At 42.3% G+C, this 20,841-nt stretch overlaps 1 protein-coding gene across 1 annotated transcript; it reads right to left on the reverse strand.

Annotated features, from left to right (window-relative positions):
* Positions 1–497: 497 nt before the first annotated feature.
* LOC123035938 (sulfate transporter-like) lies at positions 498–17,352 on the reverse strand. Its single transcript, XM_044454627.1, has 3 exons — positions 17,220–17,352; positions 6,617–7,267; positions 498–6,241 (listed from the first exon to the last, which is right to left on the reverse strand). Exons 2-3 carry the CDS (start codon positions 7,253–7,255, stop codon positions 4,736–4,738), a joined length of 2,145 nt encoding a protein of 714 aa, XP_044310562.1. The 5' UTR covers positions 7,256–7,267; positions 17,220–17,352; the 3' UTR covers positions 498–4,735.
* Between the last annotated feature and the right edge of the window lie 3,489 nt (positions 17,353–20,841).

Raw genomic sequence — 20,841 nt, forward strand, 5'->3', positions numbered from 1 at the left:
TACCACACAAAAGAAAACACCAGGAGCCGCAAACCCCTTTTGACATCTAAAATGAAAATAACGCTGCATACATCGTTTTTTACCTTAACGCTATGTATATCTTCATTATGATTTAGCTGCAGCTCGTTCAGTCACTAAAAACTGTTATTTTTAATCTTACATTATAAACTAGTAGGACTCCTTTCCTACATTTTGAATAGAACAGCTTCCTGAAGAGTCAAAGTCAGTGCTAAAGGGCTGCATGCATTAAACAGCAAACCCCATAGGTTCATCAGCAGTAAAAGCAAATGAATCGACCCACGTACCATTAAACATTTGGTTTTCTTCAGAAACTTTTCTTTGATTTCTCCATGGTTGGCCGATAAACAGTCAAGTGCTGTGAATAGTGACAGGTTCCAAGCGCAGCTTTTAACATTCAGATGAAGGAGATTACATTGGGACAAAGAGAATCCTTTCAGCAGCATTTCGTTTTGAGCCTGCAGGAAGCTTGTTTAGCAGAGGAATGTAGTGATTTACTTAACTAGCTGATTTACTTAGCTAGAGCTGCATTCTGTTCCTGAGTGGAGCTCCAGTAGAACAACAGCTGTGCTGGCACGTGTTTTGCGCGACGGAGCCGCAGCAGAGGGGTTCAAGAGCCACGTGTGGCTCCAGAGCCACGGGTTGCCGATCCCTGCGCTAGGACTAACAGAAACTGCTATAAACAGAAGTAATAAAAGGTTAAAGGATAAATTAAGAAACATACTAAGTCTAAGACTGAAGCCTTGTGGATATTTTCAGAATGCCCTGATGTTCTTACACAGCTGAGTCCCCAAAATTTAAAACTTCTCTGGCTAGGAAAGGCCAGGGTACTACTTCTGGGTGTTGAAAGGCCAAAACTATGGTAGAAATTTTTTTCCATCAAAAAATTAACAGGTCCTTCTATGTGATGAAAAGCTGCTTATTGCCGAGCAGACTGATGCTCTTAGCCACAGCCCTCATGCAAACGGACCATCGCATCAGCACAACTCCTGACAGCTCCAGTTTATGTCACCAAGGCCACTTTAACTTGGCCCAGAAGCGGGAGCCAATTTTTGAACCTGGAATCATTTCCACTCCGCCCTGAGACTGAAAATGTTACCTCTGCACCAGCAAAAAATCCAGCAATGCTGCAGACTGGAAAAAGACATGAAAAGCCCACCAAGGTGTTAAACTTTTCTAGTTGTTACTTCAAACATATGATACTCTTCTCATCAGAGATTTAGAATTGAAAGCTACGACCCACTTTACTGTAACATGCGAGTTACTGCAATGAAAAATAATTCAACCAAATGTGGGGGTTTTCGGCTAATCGCTTGCCCTCAACTCTTCCACCTGATTTGTCCTCTTCTAAGTGTAGTATGCCAGCCTGCAGAGCACCCTTCTGGTGGACAACAGCACTATCACCTTCTGGCCACTTCCCATTCTATGTTGTGGGAGTTGATGGAGTCCTCCTGCAAGCAATTTCCAGAACAGTGGGGAGATCTGATCATTTGCTTCCAAAAAGGGCTAGCTAACAAACATCTCTAAGCCCCTTGGGAAACGGTACCTCTATTAAAACTTTGCCTGTGGCGCTTCCATCTACAGGGCAGTCATTGTATGCACAAGCCTTCTGTGGAGAAAGGGGACACGCCTACATTAAACGCACAGCTTCCGTAAGAATTTAACAAGTGCACTGGCCATGGGAAAGCACACAAACTAGCGTCTTTCTCTTACAGAGCGTTGAAGGGAAATGCCCCATAACACAGTGCTGGTGTAACAGTTGTCATACAATCATATGAGGAAAGGGAAACAGGATCAGAGGAAGCAACTGTCAACACAACACACTGAATGTGGCCTTTTTCATTTCAGAAGAATTACACTAGTTTGAATGCAATGTTTTTAGTGGATTGTAAAGGTGCTTCCAGGTGCTGCATTTATTCTGATATTGTCCTGTTTCATTCATGGAATTTTACAGAGAATCCAAGCTACATTACATGTAGCTCCATTACATTTCCCTACCATTTCATCCATTTTTCCCTACAAAATTATCCACTAAGAAGGAAGTACCCATTTTCAGTTCTGCAACTGAATCGTTGCAGAGTTTTGTGACTGGTAGTGCTAGGAGTACTTCCTCGGTGTGGAAGTACCCACTTTCAGTTCTGAATTGTGTTTTTATAAACAGCTAGCATGCTTACTGTCTTCCAAAATAAAAGGTTCAGCATATTGTTTACTGTGCTCAATTTGCATTCTTTGAAACAGAGCTACTGCCTCAGGCCTTCCTGGTAAACAGGACTCCTGGGACTTTATCTGGAAACTGCAGGATTGTATGCAAACTTAGATTCTCCCTGCACTCCCACTGCTTTAATCCATATATAATTTGAGGTAATCCATGGAAATTGACAGTAGACTCAGAGCAGATAAGAGCACTTTTTCACACAATACACAACTGACTTAAAGAATTTCTGGCCACACCAGAGGTACTGATGGTCACTGGCCTAGATTGCTGGCAAGGCGTATCAATGGCTATTAGCCATGAGGGCCATAAGAAACTTCCAGGCTCAATGGCAGTCTGCATGCCACTAAATGCCTGTTGCTGGGGAGGCCTCAGAACAGTGAGCGAGGGCTCTTCATGGTCTTCCAACAGCATCTTTCTGGCCAAGGCTTGAAATAAGATGGTGCTCTAGAAAGGCCATACACCTGATCTAGCAGGTCTTATATTTTTATGCTGGTGTCTTCAATTGTGCTGGGCCACCAGCCATGACCTCTGACCACTGGCCATGCTGGGGAGGGCTGATGGGAGTAGTAGGCCAAAGCATCTAGAGGGCACCGGGTCATTTACCCCGTTCTAAAGTTATTCAGAACACTAAGAAAGCAGAAAAAATACCTTTCATGAACTCAGTTTACAACTGAAATTGTTTATTGATTCTTCTTGTATTGATCTTGCATGCATTTGTTCTGTGGAATCTGGCTCCGTTATGCACACACAAGTGCACACACAAGCTGTTTTTAAAGGTTTGTAATCCTATTTTATACAGAATCCCGTAATGCAAGAAATGATCCTGTTTGGCTATAGGCAGCATAACCCAACAGACATTTTACCATTGCTGGTATGAATGGCTGTTTGCAGTGCTTACAAAAGAGGCTATGCAGGAATAGTGTATTCATAATGAACACATAAGATAATAAAGCTGTTACAGCTCTTCATCTTATGCTAATACTTAGGTTTTAATACATAAGGGTTTCCTACAGCTTCCTTTCCTCGTAGTATCCTTATACTCTGTCCCTGGATATCTTAAAATAAAATTCAGGTAGAAAATTAACATTTTGTATAAAAAGAAACTTCCTTGCAAATGAATATACCAATTTTTAATCCAGTATTTCAGTAGACCCAGTCCCACCAACAGAGGATGGAAGGGAATTTTTGGCTTCAACGATTTACTAGGGTTTTTTCTAAGCCATTCTCAGTAGCTTACATTTTACATGCCTAACCTGTGGGAACTAGAGAACTAAGGTATCCTATTTCTACAAATCCTTTTGGATATCCTCTAGTGTAATAAAAGTCTATAGTAAATTGCTTAGGCAATACCTGCTGGCTCAAAGAGAAGGAGACCTGACTGGCAGAGGAGCTATTTGCAACCTCTAATCCATGAGTTCACTTAAAATAAGGATCAGTATTTGGTTTCCAAAGAAATGTCTAAATTGATTAAGCTTCAAGTTTGCTTCATTTATTCAAATTACACAACTCAAACTCTCAGTTACAGAACAGCTAATCCACCTTCCTTTTCCACTGTTTGAAATCCTAGTGAAAGCATGCATGATTGGTTTTAGAAGGGCCAAAAGTTATCTGCTTTATATTGCCAACAGATTAGAACAAAACTACATGTCTATGGTCAATAATTTATTGGACAATTCAAGGGAAGGAAAATTCCTGAGGCAAACTACTCTGCCCTGAATCGTGGGGGAGAAACCACCAACCATTTAAAAAAGGTGCGCTTGGACCATAAAGTGAGTGAATAGAAAAGAAGTTCACAGAAGCAGTATCCACCTGCCTATTGGCCTCCCTGCCACCTGCAAGCCCCTCCCTGAAAGGGCTCTCCCATCTGGGAGCCCTCCTGAGCAGGGAGCTGTGGGGCACTGGGGTGGCGAAAAATGACTCCCAGATCAGCAAGACATCCGCCCTCAGCAGCCCTTCATGCTCCAGAGAACCCCGTGGCCCCAGAGAGAACTTTTGGGTGTGAGGAACATAGCATTTTTCTCCATAAACCTTCTTTGGATCTTAGGATCTAAGCCATATTGACTGTGCCAAGGAAAAACGCCATCTAGATTGATGGCGCTATCTTCAAAAGCCCAAGTGAGCATCCGTTTGAGGAGAAAAAATGGAATATGAAGACATGGGAAAGGCACATCTAGCTTTAAGAGTTACTTGTTCTTCTATGTCGGCCTTCCCTAACCTGACTCCAACTCCCATTAGTCCTGACCAACATGGCCAGCAGTCAAAAAGTAGAGACTCATCATGAACAAGTTGCAGAGAAAATCATAATGCCTCTTACTAGTCATTACTGCTTTCTTAATGCCCTAACCAGCAGAGCAAAACCAAAAGCATTGGACGTATCTGCTTATGATCAGCATAGGGATAATAGGAGTAGCGCTTTACACCTGTGTGAGCAAATGCCCAGCACTACACACACCAGTATGCCATTATCTGAAAATGGTTAATGTTCAGAATGTTTTACCCGCACTAGACTTCAGATGCACAGCACCCATTTTGGCTATAAGCACACAGTGCGTATTCCACAGCTTGGTGGACACTGTGGAAGAGGGTTGTTTCCTCCCCCTTTTTAGTATATTCCCCTCGCTGTAAAGAATCCCTCACAGAGGGACTGCAGTGAGCCAGCAGCACCTGGATGCCAAGTTCGCCATAATCCTTCCGAACCTCTTTGAGTGTGTGGATCCCTGCTGTGTCCACGAACTGTACCACACAGCAGTCGATCACTATGGTGTGGAACTCCAGTGGCTGCCTCACAAGCTGCACGGAGGTCTCTGCCAGGTTTCCATCAGCACTGGCCATTTTCTTGCTAAGCCTCTGCTTTTCTGCCTTTCTCTTTGCGGCCAGTTCCCACAGAGGATTGATTCCAGTCTGCTTGTACAGCGTGGACTTGAAGTTCTCTTTATTAGCATAGTAGATGGGTGCCTCATAGCGGAAAACTTTGATGCCTGGCTTAATCTGAAGGTCTTTATAAGCAGGAAGGGGTTCATAGATTTCAGAATCTGGTACCCAACCCAGTAATCGTCCCTCTGGTCTCTGAGTCCGCAAAATGACACACAGCATGGAAAAGCAGACCCCAATCAGAAGCCCAAGTTCAGTACTTATCAGTGCTGAAGACAGCATGGTGACAAACCAGATTACTGTGTCCACTTTGCTTAATCGCCACATTTTGGGTAAGTCACTAAATTTCCGCAAAGCTCCTCTGAGATTGACAATGGTTATGACTCCCAATACACATTTCTGGAGGGAATAGAACAGGGGAGCAATTACCAGGAGAACTAACAAGATGACCAAGGCAGTCACCACTCCAGAGACCTGAGTCTTACAGCCCGTTGATTCTTTGACAAGTGTCTTGGCAAGGGCTGCACTGGTTGTGAAACAGTGGAAAAAAGAAGGAATGATGTTACAGAAACCAATGGCATACATTTCCTGGTTAGGATTAACTGTGTAGCCATGCTTCTTGGCAAACATCTCAGAAAGAGACACCGTGATAGCAAAGCCAATAATGGCTATGGCCACCGCATCCACAGCCACACTGGGAATCAGATTCCAAGCTGGAGGCTGTGGTGGAAGAAAGCCAGTCGGGATGTGTCCAGAAATACTGGAACCATACTTTTCATTCAGGTTCCCGAAATGAGACACAAGTGTAGCTGCCACCACCACAAACAGCTCAGTTGGCAAGGGAGCCTTAAGTTTGGATTTGAACCGGTCATTCAGCTCTTTGGTTGGAATAAGAAGAAGTAAGCACAAGCAGCTGGTGATGAGGTCACAGACATTGGTCTTGTGGATATTTCTGAATATGTTTATCCAAGTGGTTACAAGGGAGCCGACACCATTGCTCCGAGGAATGTTTAAGCCCAAGAGATATTTGGCTTGCGAGGTGAGGATGGTGAAGGAAGCCCCTGTAACAAATCCACTGAGCAGGGAATCGGAGAGATACACGGACACAAAGCCCACCTGGAAGAAGCCCATGGCAATCTGAAAAGAAATGTACAAGATCAGAAGACAATTTTGCACAACAAGGCAAAAGCGTATTGCAGGATAATACACACAATGTTAAGTATAACTGTATCTGAATAAATCAAGTTACAACTCACATGCATGATCATGAGTTATGGTGCTGGGGGGAAATTCATTTAATTGGTGTGCATTTGTTTCAAGTTCTTTATAAGAATCATGTGGCGTTCGATTTTCTACTTAAAGAATTTTACTTTTGTTATTTGTTTTGGAATTAATGATGTTTTCTGGGAGTGCAAATTACTTTTACTACTGATAAATGAGTGGTATTTTTAAAGCACTACATTATGTTATTTCTCATTGTGGGGAATAAACCTTCGAACGTTCACCTCTTACCTGATAAACTCCAGCAATGAAAGTCACAGTGGTTCCGACAGTAATTGCATAGCAACTCCTATCACATAACATTTGTGATGTTTGGTTCACATTCAGAGTGCTGTTGCTATTTAAGTAAACATGTATGTCTGAATGATAATTGCTAGACGTACTTGATTCTGAATTATACCCTGCTAGCTGCACTTCACGGTTCACCACCTCTCCCACCATCAGGCACAGCACACCAAAAATGCCAACAGAAATGTGACGGGAAGTTCCAAACAGGAAGTAAATGATGCTTGCAAAAAATGATGTATATAGTCCATAGATAGGTTCTTGGCCAGCCAACAGGGAATAAGCAATGCACTGAGGAACCAACAAGATTCCCACAATCAGACCAGAGATCAGGTCTCCCAAGATGTTCTCTTTCAGGTGATACTTGGGCAGCCACTTCAGCACTGGGAGAAAGCCGAAGATCAGGTCTTTGACTCTAGCTGGGGAGCAGCTGCAATTCTTTTTCACTTTCTTCACCACACTTCCTGTGAAATTGGTGCTTTTTTCTATAGGTTCCAAGGAGATCCAAGGATGAGGACTGTGTTTGCCATCACTTGCCTCTGCCAACTCAAATACTGTATGGACATGGTTGGCTTCTGCTGCCATCTTCAGGGCTCACTAGCACAGTGGAAAAACAACAACAGAGAAGAAGTCAGAATTGTTTCATTAATTCAAATACAGTTCTGAAGTTTATTAATACAAAATGAGTACTTCCACAGATTAAAAAGAGTTTGGATCAACTGCTGCACATCGAAATGTACACTGAAATATGGCATTCACATGATTTCTCCCATCAAGGCAGACTTTGCCACTGACTGTAATGCTGGGGCCAGGTCTGGGCATATCAATGGATTAAAGTAGCAATGGAAAAATGCTTAACTGTAGAAGCTATCAATAGTGGAGGAGGCAACTAGATTAGTTAAGATGGTCTTCTATAATTCTGTGCCAAATTTCTGAAAATTCAATGAGCAGGGAAAAGAACGAAGAGAACTATTTCCCACAGTTGTAAAGACGTGTGTGAACTGGCGGTGCCTGAAAAAGGTTTCCACGTTCTTGCCCCACCGACCTGGTCATCTTTTCCTAGCAGACAGCCACAAACTGGATAACTATCAGGTAACAGCCTGGACTCTGTTCTAATAAGGCAAGAATATAAGGACAGTAGCTAGCTGCCCTTAGCTCCTTTCTCACTGTTGTACCAGTAAAGAGTAAGCAATATTATGAAAGAACTCAATAACACAAACATTTTTCCTCTTTCAGCATCAGAATTCATTAACTTGCAACCATAATAAAATATCCTATGGATTTTTGCTTGCAAGGGAGACAGGCCTACTCAGCAGTGGAATGATCTCCCCTTTGTAGTGCATCAGGCTTCAAGCCTGGCATATTTTAAGGCATTTACTGGAAACAAAACAGTTTGCTTTGGCTTTCCCCCAGCCATGAGCTTTGAACCAGCCTCATTATGCCAACGTGTGTCTGTGTGGTTCTTTCCAGTTTTTCTTGTTTTTGCTTTTGTAAAGAAAAAAGTTCAGGATTTGCTTAAAATGAGACACAATATATAAATATTATTACAACTAAGTATAAGCATTTTAAAACACATGAACACAACAGGAATAGCTGAAAAAGTGAAACTTCAGAATTATTTGCAGACATTATTGCAGTATTTACAGTATTTATATTCTACATTATCAGAATCACCCACAGTGCCTTGAATAAGCTTTGCAGGTGCCCACAGGTGCGTGTTCCATACTGCAGTCCCTGCTCATAGCTTGTCATCTTGTCTGGCAAATGTGAGTTATTGGCATAGTTAACAAACCACCTACAACCCTAAAACATTCCATGCTTCTGGATGGCAGCAACCTACCTCACTGGGTTTGGACAAAATGGTAAACTATGAGCAGGGCTGGGATTATGAAACTGCTACTTAAGGACACTTGCAAACCATGATGGCTTATTTAAGTCACATTGAGGGGTTCAGATCATGTGAACCAACCTGACTAATAATATCCTTATCTTATGATGGTTGTGTCACAAAAACATAGTTCTGTTTCCTGTACCTATGAGAGGGAGCAGTAGATGCCCATACATCGAAGGTGATTTAAGGAGCAGCTAATGAAGGTTTCTCAAAGCTCACTATGGCAACACTAACAAAACACCAAGATCCCTATGCCCAGGATGGAAGAAATGCAGGTACAACGGAATCAAGGTAAAGCAGGATTTTAAGCAAACTGAACATCAAACTAGCTGGGAGTGGTAAGTGTGCTGGACTGGGGATCTGGCAGATCCGAGTTCCAGTCCCCACTCAACCATGAAGCCCACCGGGGTGCCTTTGGGTCAGTCTCACACTCTTGGCCTAAGGTGGGGGGGGGTGTTGTGAGAATAAAATGGAGCTCTGTAAGCTGCCTTCAGTCCCTTACCGGGGTGGGGGGGGGGAGGTGAGACATAAATGCAATGCACCAATAATAATACCTCCCCCCCTGCCCATGCATGGGATAACAGAAAGCTGCTTGCAGGAGTAGGAGTGGGCAGCGACCTGGTAAATATCCTGCAGCTTCAAAGAATAAGCATGAAGTATCTCTTAGCAATGCTGACTGACTGACCTTATAGTGCTGTTATCAAGTGTACTTAGAATTCATTAGCCAAGGGCTACCAGCAGAGTTTTATAAATCCTTTGAAGGAATTTTCTGTACGCTTCTTAAGGATATATGTAATGCAGCATTGTTAGATGCTAAAATACCAAATACTTGGACAGAGGCAAATATTCCATTAATACTGAAAGAAGACACGGACTTGATGCAGATTCAAAACTATAAACCAATATCACTATTAAATGTGGATTACAAAATTTTTGCCTCCATAATGGCAGAAAGATTAAAGAAGTATTTAACAGACTTTATACATTCAGATCAAAATGGTTTTTACCTAAAAGACGAATGAGGAATAATGTAAGAACTATCTTGGACATCTTAGAGTATTATGAGATACACTCAGAAAAACCAATGGCACTGCTATTTATGGATGCACAGAAGGCCTCTGACAACATTAATTGGCAATTTATGAAGCAACAACTAGTTCAAATGGAGTTTGGTGAAAAATTTATTAATGCGATATTAGCATTTATCAAAAACAGTCTGCTAGGATTATAATCAATGGAGAATTTACAAATACTATAGATATACAAAAGGGTACAAGACAAGGATGCCCGTTATCACCACTGTTGTTTATATTGATCCTAGAAGTCTTAAATAGAAATATCAGGGATGATATGGACATTAAAGGCACTAGAATCAGAGATGAAAGCTATAAATTGCAAGCATCTGAAGATGACCTAGTTTTTATAACTGAGGAACCCTTAATAATAATGCCTAAACTCCTACAAAGGATTGAAGAATATGGCGAGGTTACTGGGATGAAAATAAACAGAGAAAAGACAAAATTGTTAGTACAAAATCTCACACAGGAGCAGAGAAAAACTCTGGTGGAACAAGTAGATCTTCAAATTGTTAAAAAGGTTAAATATTTGGGAATTTTTCTTACAGCTAAGTATACCACATTGAAAGAAGACAATTATGATAAACTATCTAAGGAAATTAAGAGTGATTTGGAAAAAATGGGCTAATTTGCAATTATCTTTGCTGGGAAGAATAGTGCTAGTTAAAATGAATATATTACCAAAGCTTTTGTTTTTATTTCAAATGATTCCCATAAAAATTGATAAAAATTTTTTTGATGATTTAAATTCTCAAATTTCAAGATTTATATGGAGAAAGAAGAAACCAAGGATTAAATTAAAAATCTTCAGGAGGCTAAAGAGAATGGGGGTTTTGGTCTTCCTGACTGGATGTTGTATTATCAAGCTTCTGTTTTAATGTGGCTAAAAGAATGGATAACTTTAAGAAATAAGAGAATCTTATATCTTGAAGGGCATGATTTGCAAATGGGTTGGCACGCTTATATGTGGTATGAGAAGTGTAAGGCACATGGTTGTTTTTTAAATCATTACATTAGGAAATCATTGTCGGTGTGGGAAAAGTTAAAGACAAAACTGTATAATAAATTACCAAGATGGCTTTCACCTATGGAAGCTCTTGTATATCCAACTGCATTGAATTTTGAAACGACTGTAAGATATGATGATATTTTGGATGATGATGGAGGACTGAAACTGAATCAAGAAATACAAGAACAAGAAACTAATATTTCTTGGTGGCTTATGGTGCAGATAGAATCAAGATATGCTAAAGACTGTAGAATTTGGGGCTTCTATAAGGACTTAACAGCATTTGATCAGCTGATTCTTAAATCAGATGAGAAAATGATTAAAAGATTATATAACTTCTTACTAGATAACAGAATGAAAGATGAACAGGTTAAGGAAACTATGATAACGTGGGCACAAAACTTTGGACATAATATTGAATTAGAAAAATAGCAAAAGCTATGGGAAAGAAATATTAAAGTAACATTAGCTACTTCATATAAAGAAAACCTGTATAAAATGTTTTATAGATGGTATCTGTCGCCAAATAGATTAGCTAAGATGTTTCCAAATATGTCAAATGGATGTTGGAAATGTAAAAACAAACTGGATACTTTTTATCATATGTGATGGACCTCTGATAAGGCGAAAAAATATTGGATTAAAATACATAAATGGCTTGAGGGAATGTTACAAAAATCTTTGGTATTTAAACCTGAAGTTTTCTTATTAGGTATTATACCTGATGATGTTAGCAAACAAGCAATGTATTTGACTCTACATGTAACTACTGCAGCGAGGATTGCATTTGCCCAGCACTGGAAGAATGAAGAGCCACCTACCGACAAACTGATTCTAAAAAAGATCTTGGACTGTGCAGAAATGGACAGACTGACTTTGTCATTGAAGGAGAAAGAAGATACAGACTTCTATCAGACTTGGGACTTTTTTATCATTGGCTAGAGAAATGGGGCTTTGCATAGATTTAAATATGTTTATAATTTAACATAAAAAGAAAAAATGTGGGGGGCTGATTCAGTAGGTCCGATGTTTCCAATAATTGGTGTTGTTTTTAGTTTGTGTGTGTGTTAGGTTTACTTAGAATAAAACTTGTTCAAAAAAAAAAAAAAGAATTCTTTAGCCAAATGCTTCAAAATCTTAAGTTGCTTTAGATAAATGGTTGCTACACTTTTGAAAGTTCTCACTGCTCTATTGAGCAAGTACTAAGACCAGAATCAGGAGGCATCACATAGGTATGTTACTAGTATTTGTGGTACCAAAAAACACCTTAATCAGAAACCTTGGATTGTAATACTGAAGGGAGTGGAAAGATTTAATTCATTAAAGCTGCAATGGATCTCCCTTCTTTCCCAGCAGCACCTCCTTGTGTTGTGTCAAAGACTGCTTCTAAAGTTTGCTTTAAAAACCAGAGCAACTTGTCAGTCATGTCATTATTATTCACATTTATGTCCCATCTTCACTCCAAGGAGTTCAAGACAGTATTCACAGTACTTCCTTCGCTCAATTTATCCTCACAGCAATCCCATGAGATAGATTAGGCTGAGATATGATGACTAGCTCAAGGTTATCCAGAGAAATTCATGGCTGAGTGGGGATTTGAACTTAGTCTCCCTGGACCTAGTCAAACTGTCTCACCACACTGTAAGCCACTTATTGAAGCCTTGATAAATAAACAAAATAAATCACATTCCCTGTGGATCTGCCTCCATATCTCTAAGCTATATTTATTCCTCATTCCTGCATGTTACATTTAAGATTCTCACCAACACAGATTTTGAAGGGTTATTTACTGGCCTGCTTCTCTTTTCAATCTAAAGCCAAAGCAGAGTTTCATTTAGCACAGAAAGTAGAATTCATTATAACCAGAGATTCCTTACCAACAAACTTGCTGTTAGTTCAGTTTATTATAACTTGGTGACTTGGAAAGTACATTCAGTAAAACAGATGTCTATTCATCAGATGAAAGTTGCAGTGTCTGGACTAAAGTTACAGATTTCTTCCACCAGGGGAAAAACTAGTCTGCGAGCAAGTTTGCCCAGCCCAGAATTTGGCTTGCTTACATTACACCTTTGTACGTACCGGCATAAAAGCTTTCATTATGTAGTGTGGAAAATGTATTTCTATTAGATAAGAAATTATTGCTTATCCCAGCCTGAAGACCAGTATAAGCACAGTGCCTGCTCTGGTTTTAGATTTTTCCTGCAGAAACAGACCATTTTTGTTTTCAGTCTTTTATTTCCAAAGACAAGTTTCATTTAATTACATTTTCCAGCGTTAGAATTTACCTAACTAGCCCCCGTCTCACAACAGCTGAGAATATACTGACAAAATGTCAGTGGCTAAATCACAAGACCAAGGGGTCTTTGTGAGCCAAAACAGAGTAAACATGCTGGTATGATCAGGCAGAGCATCAGTTGTGGCCCCTCATGACTTGATTATGTGTGGAGCTGCAAACTCATTAAACCAGCTGCAGCTAAATAACTGTTTTCCTTCTAAGTGGTTAATATCAATCACTCAGACTACTCTGCATATGATCAAAACCTCAGTGCTGTCAGTACTCTCCCATGAAAAGGTACAATCTTTTGAACTATAAGATCGCTTTTTGAAAGTTGCTATTCATTCTTCTTTTCAATAGGAATGGCCATATTTAATATTTTTCTTTACATCAATTTGGGAATCTGGAATGAAAAATTCTTCTCCTATTATGTTATGTTATTCATAACATAAGTCGTGCCTGGCCCATCACGCCCCAGTGGGCCTCCTCCTATTACAGAAACATAAATGAACTAAATGACATAAAAATAAGCTTTTATGGTCTACAATAGTCCACAACAGTTTGTGGCAGCTTGGCCCAGCCTGGAGCCCTCCAAATGTGATGGACTACTGTTCCCATCACCACAGACTGCACAGTCTATTGCAGGGGTGATGGGATTTGGAGTCTTATACATCTGGAGGGTACCAGGTTACAGAAGCATGAGATTCCATTATAGGGCAGTACAGATATAGCATATAGTCTTATATTATAATAATATAATAATTGTAGAATAATATAGTCCTCATTGTTATCTTTAAGGTGCTGCAAGAGTCTTTGATTTCAGCTGGCACAGACTGAAACAGCTACCACTTCGGAGATTTTTTTTAAATAAGCAAGCTCAAGTTGATCCTCTCTGTTTAAAAAGACATACTTGATCCAGCTGAACATTACTGGAACAGTTACCCACAATGATTACTTGTGACTGGGTAGCTACATAAGAGCTGGACATGACCTTCACCTTTGCTTTGGAGTGGAACTGTAGTGCTTGTTGCTTGAAGGACATGGCCGTACTCATTTAAACACGAAACAAGGAACAGTTAAAAGGAGAAGCCAGCATATGGCTGCACCATGCCTGGCTGTGTGTCATAATTTCACTGATTAAAATTTGCTTCCCAATTAATCATACTTCTTGTTGAGTAACCTATCAATTAAATCAATTAAAGTGTACAACTGTTTATATATAGCAAGTACACTACCAGCATGAGGGTAACTGGAATAGGCAAGCATTTCCTCTTTCCTTTCATTACATTTCTCACCTATTTTAATGTGAGTTGCTGTTAAAAATTAAGGAACTTGACTCCTTTTATTCTTCCTTAGGTTAGATTTGCAGTCATTTGCTCTGTCTCAGTAGGAAGTTACACTGCAACAAGTAGACAGTTTAAACTTACTCATGCAGATCATAATGAGCTCCATCTGGGTCAAAATAGCACTAAGAAGTCCAATGAATCCACTGACCTGCAGTTTTCCAGGACAGAGGTGCAAGTTCATACAGACACAGCTATCAGAATTATGTCTGGAAAGTCAGACAATTAGCAGCTTATTTAGGCTGTTGACCAGCTATTTTCAAATATTAACTACTCCGTGTAAGTTACCTAAAAATGCACACAAGACAGAAAAGGTTTTCATGTTTGCACCAAGGCCTCTTTGAAGGGTGAGTGGCATTTGACCCACACCACTCATCCAGGCAGCGTGTTTTTGAGATTTGACAGGTCTACTCTAGACTCAGCCTAAACATGGTTTTGCAGATATTTCCCAACAAAGAGATGTGGCACATGCAAGATGCCTCACAGAATCACAGACATAGTTAGGCCTAAACTGTTCATGCAGCAAGCAAGAAATGCTGCCCCCAAAATATTTTATATAAGTTTTATGCAAATCTAAACAAGTCGGGGGGGGAATACAAGAATGAACACACATATTGAAAGCCATTATTAATATTCATCTCTTTAAAAAGCCAGCGTACCAAGGGGTAAAGCTCAGGATCACAGCACAGGAAGAGAAAGCCCCTCTCATTGTGCAAAGAAGGAAGAGTGTGTGAAATGGTTCACACCTCTTACTATGGTCCTAATTCGGCATCATGTATTATTTTTTTAAGAATCAGCCACCTAAAGACCCTCCATGGTAGCTGACATCTTTATAATAATGAAGTACTCATATGTTTCTTCATTAACTAGGTACTGAAAATGAATATTCCTGAAGGGCATTCAATATTACACTGACCACATAGAGCGCAGGCAGTGAAAGGTTTTTTTGAATGTATTAGTCTACAATTTGCGAAAGACGACATTACACGCCTCTGCCTTGGCTTTTTCAAGTAAATGCCACCCTTCACCTGAAGCCAGTAAACAGGTTCTCTCTAATTTTTAAGTATGTACAGCACCTTGTTGGTTCTGAACACCTTCATAAATAATGCTTCCAAACGCCATAATCCTGATTTGATGACTAACTGTTAGCATTCCCCTATATTAACATCTGTAGTTTGATTTGGCATAATGTGTTCAAAATTACATGTGGAAAAAGTTAACACGAATGGGGCCATACACAGAACACCATTTGCTGCAGTTACTAAGACCACAGTATGTATGTATTTTTCCCCAGGTACTGTGTTTATGGAAATTGCTGCAACCATACCCATGCACAAGTATTTCTCCATTCCAGCTGCGTTCCAAAGATATGCAGCAGCTACTTGTGTATAGGGAAACTTTGTGAATCAACTCTAAAATAATTCCCAAAACACATTTTCCTGCAAATCAATTGCACTATAATAAATACAAACTACCCTTCCAAATAATCATGCTCAATATTGAGAAGCAAAACTGTGTTCTTCCAGAAAGACATAGTGAGCCATTCTCACTAAAAATAGAGGAAGGCACTAACATTGTAATCTTGAGTAAATGTTCAAAGATAAGCCTCTGATTTCACAAGGTAGCTGTAAGTTATATTACTGTCATTCAACTATGCTAGTCATTCTTTATTAACTAGTGCAGTGACCTAGCTTCCATAGTCCTTTTTTATCAACATTATGCATACACTTTCTATTTTTAGAATACAGAAGCAGGTTTTATGTAACATTACGTATCTGAAGTTTCCTCCAGAATCTGAGATGTAAAAGGAAAAAAAATCAAGATGTAAAATTGAGATTCTAAATTGCCATCCCTGTGTAAAACATTTGTATATTATATTCAAAATTATCAGTTCCTCATATACATGGTGAAAATGAACAATATCTTCCAGTCTCCCTAGACCTCCATCTCCACCTATGACTACAGTAGTCTAAATCCAATTATTACCATAATTTTCCGCTGTGCTTTTGTTTTGAAATTCTACTTGAAACCTTTTCTTTTCTTCTTCATCGTTTTCTCTTTATTTATGGATTTTTACATATGTTATTATCTCAATCAATTCATGGCTTACAAGGAAATTGGAAAGCAGCAGCATCTATGGATGACACACCGCATCTCATTTCCGACAGGACCTTGAGGTCTGAAGATGAAATCTGTGATCCTTTAATAGTGCATTCCTATATAGTTCTACTCAGAACTCAGTCCCAGTGAATTTAGTGGGGCTCCCAAGATAAAGGTGAAGCCATATGCATGTTTTGACATAAAAAATGTACTGCAACTCCCACCATGCCTGAGTTATAGGGCTTTTTCTATCTAAACATGCAAAAGGTTGCACCCTAACTAAGATCCATTACTGTGTTTATTCCACATCCATATCAGATGTAGAAAAAGGAACGCAATTTCCTCCTCATATTTTTGCGCAGTATGAGCCATGATACGCACCAAACGTCCCAGCAACACACACGTTATTGGTTTCTAAATGAGTGAAGTAACCCTGAGAGGAATATTCCCAGTCCTAAAACAGCAGCATGCTAGCCTATCTAATTCTATGAAACACAGCTGAAACTGAACTGCTGTGGGATCGTTGCACCAATACACTTCCAACTGTTGCTAGAAAGAGGAACTTTTCTTACTCTTAGTAAACTTTTTATCTCCTGGGTCCTTTAAGGAAGCAAGGCAGACCAGGGTGATAAGACCCAGAACGTCCGCCCACCCATTCAGTAAGCCGCGCGGTGCCCCCAAACCAAGAAGCCCCTCAGCACTCCAGGTGCGCGGCCAGGCGGAGCCGCACCTGTGCGCCTTGCTGCCCTTCCCGAGGCAAGACAAACCCACAGAGGGTCACGGACTCGCTAGAGGCTGGCCCCCGCCTCCACGCCGTGCCGCTCGGGAAACACTGCCCTTCTCCGACTGGTTCACCTTGGCTCAGAACCCGCTCCGGAGAGGCTGAAAGCCCCTTGCGGTCGCCCGGCCTTGCTCGCAGGACGCTGCGCCGCAGACTCCCGGCCTCTCCCGCCAACGCCAGCAGCACGCGGCTCACCCGGAGCCCGTCGGAGAAGCGGCGAAGTCCTTCGCTGCGCGCTCCGTGCCAGCGAGCGGCCCGGAGGAAGGCGGGCCTAGGCCCGGCTTGGCCATCCCCGCCCCACCTCCAGCCCGTCCGGCTGCCAGCAGAGCGCCCTTGGAACGGACCCAGGCGCCGGGAACGGCCTCCAGTGACGTGCCTCCACGGCGGAGCCTAGGAAGGGGGCGTGCACGGCCCGCGGCTCGCCCGCCGCTGGAAAGTGTAACCGGAGGAATGCCTGCGCTCTTCTCGGGTGTAATCGAGGGAAGGGAAGGGCGGGGCAGGGGAAAGGGGCTGCGAGGGTGGCCTCGGCCGCCTTTTGCACAGGAAGCGTTGCTCAGGAAAAGCGCATAGGTGGAAAGAGGCCTCCGATGACCTTTAGCTGAGACGCAAGGAGTAAATCCCGAAACCGCGATGGGGTGAGACGGACCACGCGACGTGGCGGGTCGGCTTGGAAATTGCAGATGTTACGAAAGGGAAAAGGGCGCATTCCCTTTACGCAGGATATGTGCTTGCAAAGCTGACTAAAACGAAGCATCTAGAGTATGGACCGTCAAATACTTCCGAAATTCTATATTAAAAATTAGTTGAGGGGGCAACCCTCTACGTGTTTGAACAGGGAAATTAAAGTGCCACACCTCCCAGCATTCCGGAGGCAGCTGTACTAGCTGGGAATACTGGAAGTTGTAGGACTTATTTCCTGCCTGAATGTGCAGAATCAATCATTTTAGCTTAGGAAGCATCTTACAGTATTTATTAGGTTTTGACAACTTTTTTTGTGGCAATTTACTTGGTCCTAGTAGAGGAATTGTGCGGTTGTGGACTTCGGTTTTGGTTCTCTCATCTTTGCAGTTCATTATACCTAGTTTATACATGTGCTGCTAAGGTGCAATTTATGGTAGAAGTGAGACTTGAATTCTTGCAGGCTCACCCTTTCTCACTCTTACATAAAGGCTTATACACCTTTATTTATAGTCTGCAGTCACTTGCAGTAGGCTTATTCAATTTGTATGACACCCCAATCCACCACCACAACAGTGAAGGCCCACTCACCAGTATCAACAACCTGGGACTGCAAAGCTAAGTGCTGTCAGACACCTGAAGGTCTGCCTGGTTTCACTGGTAGGGTGTTGCATATTTGGCTTGCTATATCACAAATTGTGCATGCCAGACTTACTATATGTCTTCTACTACAAGGGCACAGAAGAGACATCTGTCCAGGAAGACTGGAAGGGACTTTTACCACCCTGTCTCCTGTCCTCTGCCTGTGCCTGCCCCACAAAAACTTTCCAGAGCCGGAGAACATCTGCCTCTTTGCAAGACCAGACCTTTGCAGCCCGAGGTCTAGGGAGATACCTTTTTGAAAGGAACAGGGAGGTGGAGAGGTATAGGAGTAGTCACTGAACCGGTAGAGAGCAGAAGCCAGCTGGTTCATGATGGTAATGTTGGTTGCCCTCTATACTCTTCCACATTAGGGAGCCTGAGTAGTTCTGGTTGAAAATCCCCTTGGGTTGAAGGTGCTGCCGCCGCTAGGAGGGTGAATGAGAAAGCAACCACCAACCAGTACTTGATCCTGGATGAGTGCTCTGTATCCTGCCTTGTATTACAGAGATTAGGCAAATCGGTCTCTTCCAGCACTGCTCACCTGTGTCCTCCTACAAGGTGGGATTGGGAGTGGGGCTGGACTTTGTGCTGGGAGACTTCAACATACTACTGACCTTGCCTTGTCAGGCATAGCTTGACTCAGCTCCATGGCTGCCATGATCTGTCCCAATTGTTACCTGCCCTACTCATTCAGCAGGACATACTTTGGATCTGAGCTTTTGTGTAGGGTGGGGTGACAGCCACCTGCCAGACACCCTACTCAGACAACCATGGATCTGAGTCAAAGAGTCCTTGCGTGCCCTTCCTTGACAAGTGTGATGGTTTCCACAGGGCTTCTTGAATAAAGTGGCCTTTGCCTGCCATCAGAAGGACAGCAATAAGGGAGTGAAGTCAGCCTCCTTTGGGAGGCAGTTCCACAGTCTGGGAGCAGCCACCGAAAAGCCCTTCCATCATGTTGCCAAAAATCAAGCCTTAGATGGCAGTGGGCTCAGTAGAAGGGCCTTTCAGGTTGATCAGAAGGACTGGGCAGGATCATAAATGGGAGGAGGCAGTTTTGCAGGTACCTTGGCCCTAAGTGGTATAGAGTTGAATAGGTCATGGCCAGTTCTTTGAATTCTGCAATGACAGGCTCCAGTCACCCTGTAGGTAGCCTCAGTTCCTTTCAGAGGATATCGAATTAGAATGCGGTTCCGCAGTCAACACATTTTAAGTCTGCTTGACTAGACAGTGTGCATGCAGTCACAGTGGCTTTAGTGCTGAGGGTAATGTTTCTCAAATGTGGGAGGAATAGACCTCGGGGCATAAGACAACAGCTGTAAAAAGTCAAGTGGGATAGTTCCCACAGTTTGGATGATGATTCTCTTGGCAGACTGCTTGGCATGGAAGCCTGAGAGACACTCTGCCCCAGTGTTTTCATGAAATGCTGGTGCCATTCAAGAAGTTCGGTCTGACAGCCAGTGTACCGGCAAGCCTTCAGGTCTTATGTCTCCCAGCGGAGAAGGCAAAGAAGCCAAAGCAAGCATTCTGGTGCCAAGTATATCATTGGCATTTGGTAATAGAAATGTAGATTATGGCTGGGGCATGCTTGGAATTGTGGGACATTTCTGCATAAACATACATAGGATTACATTCAGTCTCAGATGTTGGATAAGTCTAGTTTCCCCACCCATGTCTGTTGACTTCCATTCCCTCACTGAAATCACTCTTGGGCACAAAAACTGGGTTTCTGTCCCAAAACATAGAAACACAGAAACAGAGCGAGTCAGAAGGGACCTCCCGGGCCATCTAGTCTGACCTCCGGCACCAGCCGGCTCCGCTCACGACATGCCCACCATGTGGATGTCCAGCCTATCCTTGAACACCCTCACCTATGGGGCCTCAAGGACCTCCCGTGGAAGCCCATTCCACACCCTCGGGGTCCTGTCAGGAAGTGCTTCCTGGCATCCAAACGGAACCTGGGTTCCCTGAGCATTGCTCCGTTGGAGCGCGTGCTGCCTTCCTCTGCAGGGGAGAACAGGTCTCTACCCATCTCCGTGTGACATCCCCTCACATACCTGTATGTCACCAACAGATCCCCTCTGAGTCTCCTCTTCTCCAGGCTGAAGAGACCCAGTTCCCTCAGTCTCGCCTCATACGGCATCCCCTGCCAACCAGCCACCAACCTTGCAGCCCTACGCTGCGCTGACTCCGACTTGGCTATATCCTTTCTGTAATGAGGGGCCCAAAACTGAACACAATACTCCAGTTGCAGGCGCACCAGAGTCGTGTAGAGTGGTAGTAATGCCTCTCTTGATCTAGAAGCCACACTTCTGGCTATGCAACCAAGGGTGGCATTCGCCCTCTTGACCACCGCATCACACTGCTGACTCATGTTGC

Source organism: Varanus komodoensis, unplaced genomic scaffold, assembly GCF_004798865.1.
Source record: "Varanus komodoensis strain SLA01 unplaced genomic scaffold, ASM479886v1 scaffold7_3, whole genome shotgun sequence".
Taxonomy (NCBI): Eukaryota; Metazoa; Chordata; class Lepidosauria; order Squamata; family Varanidae; genus Varanus; species Varanus komodoensis.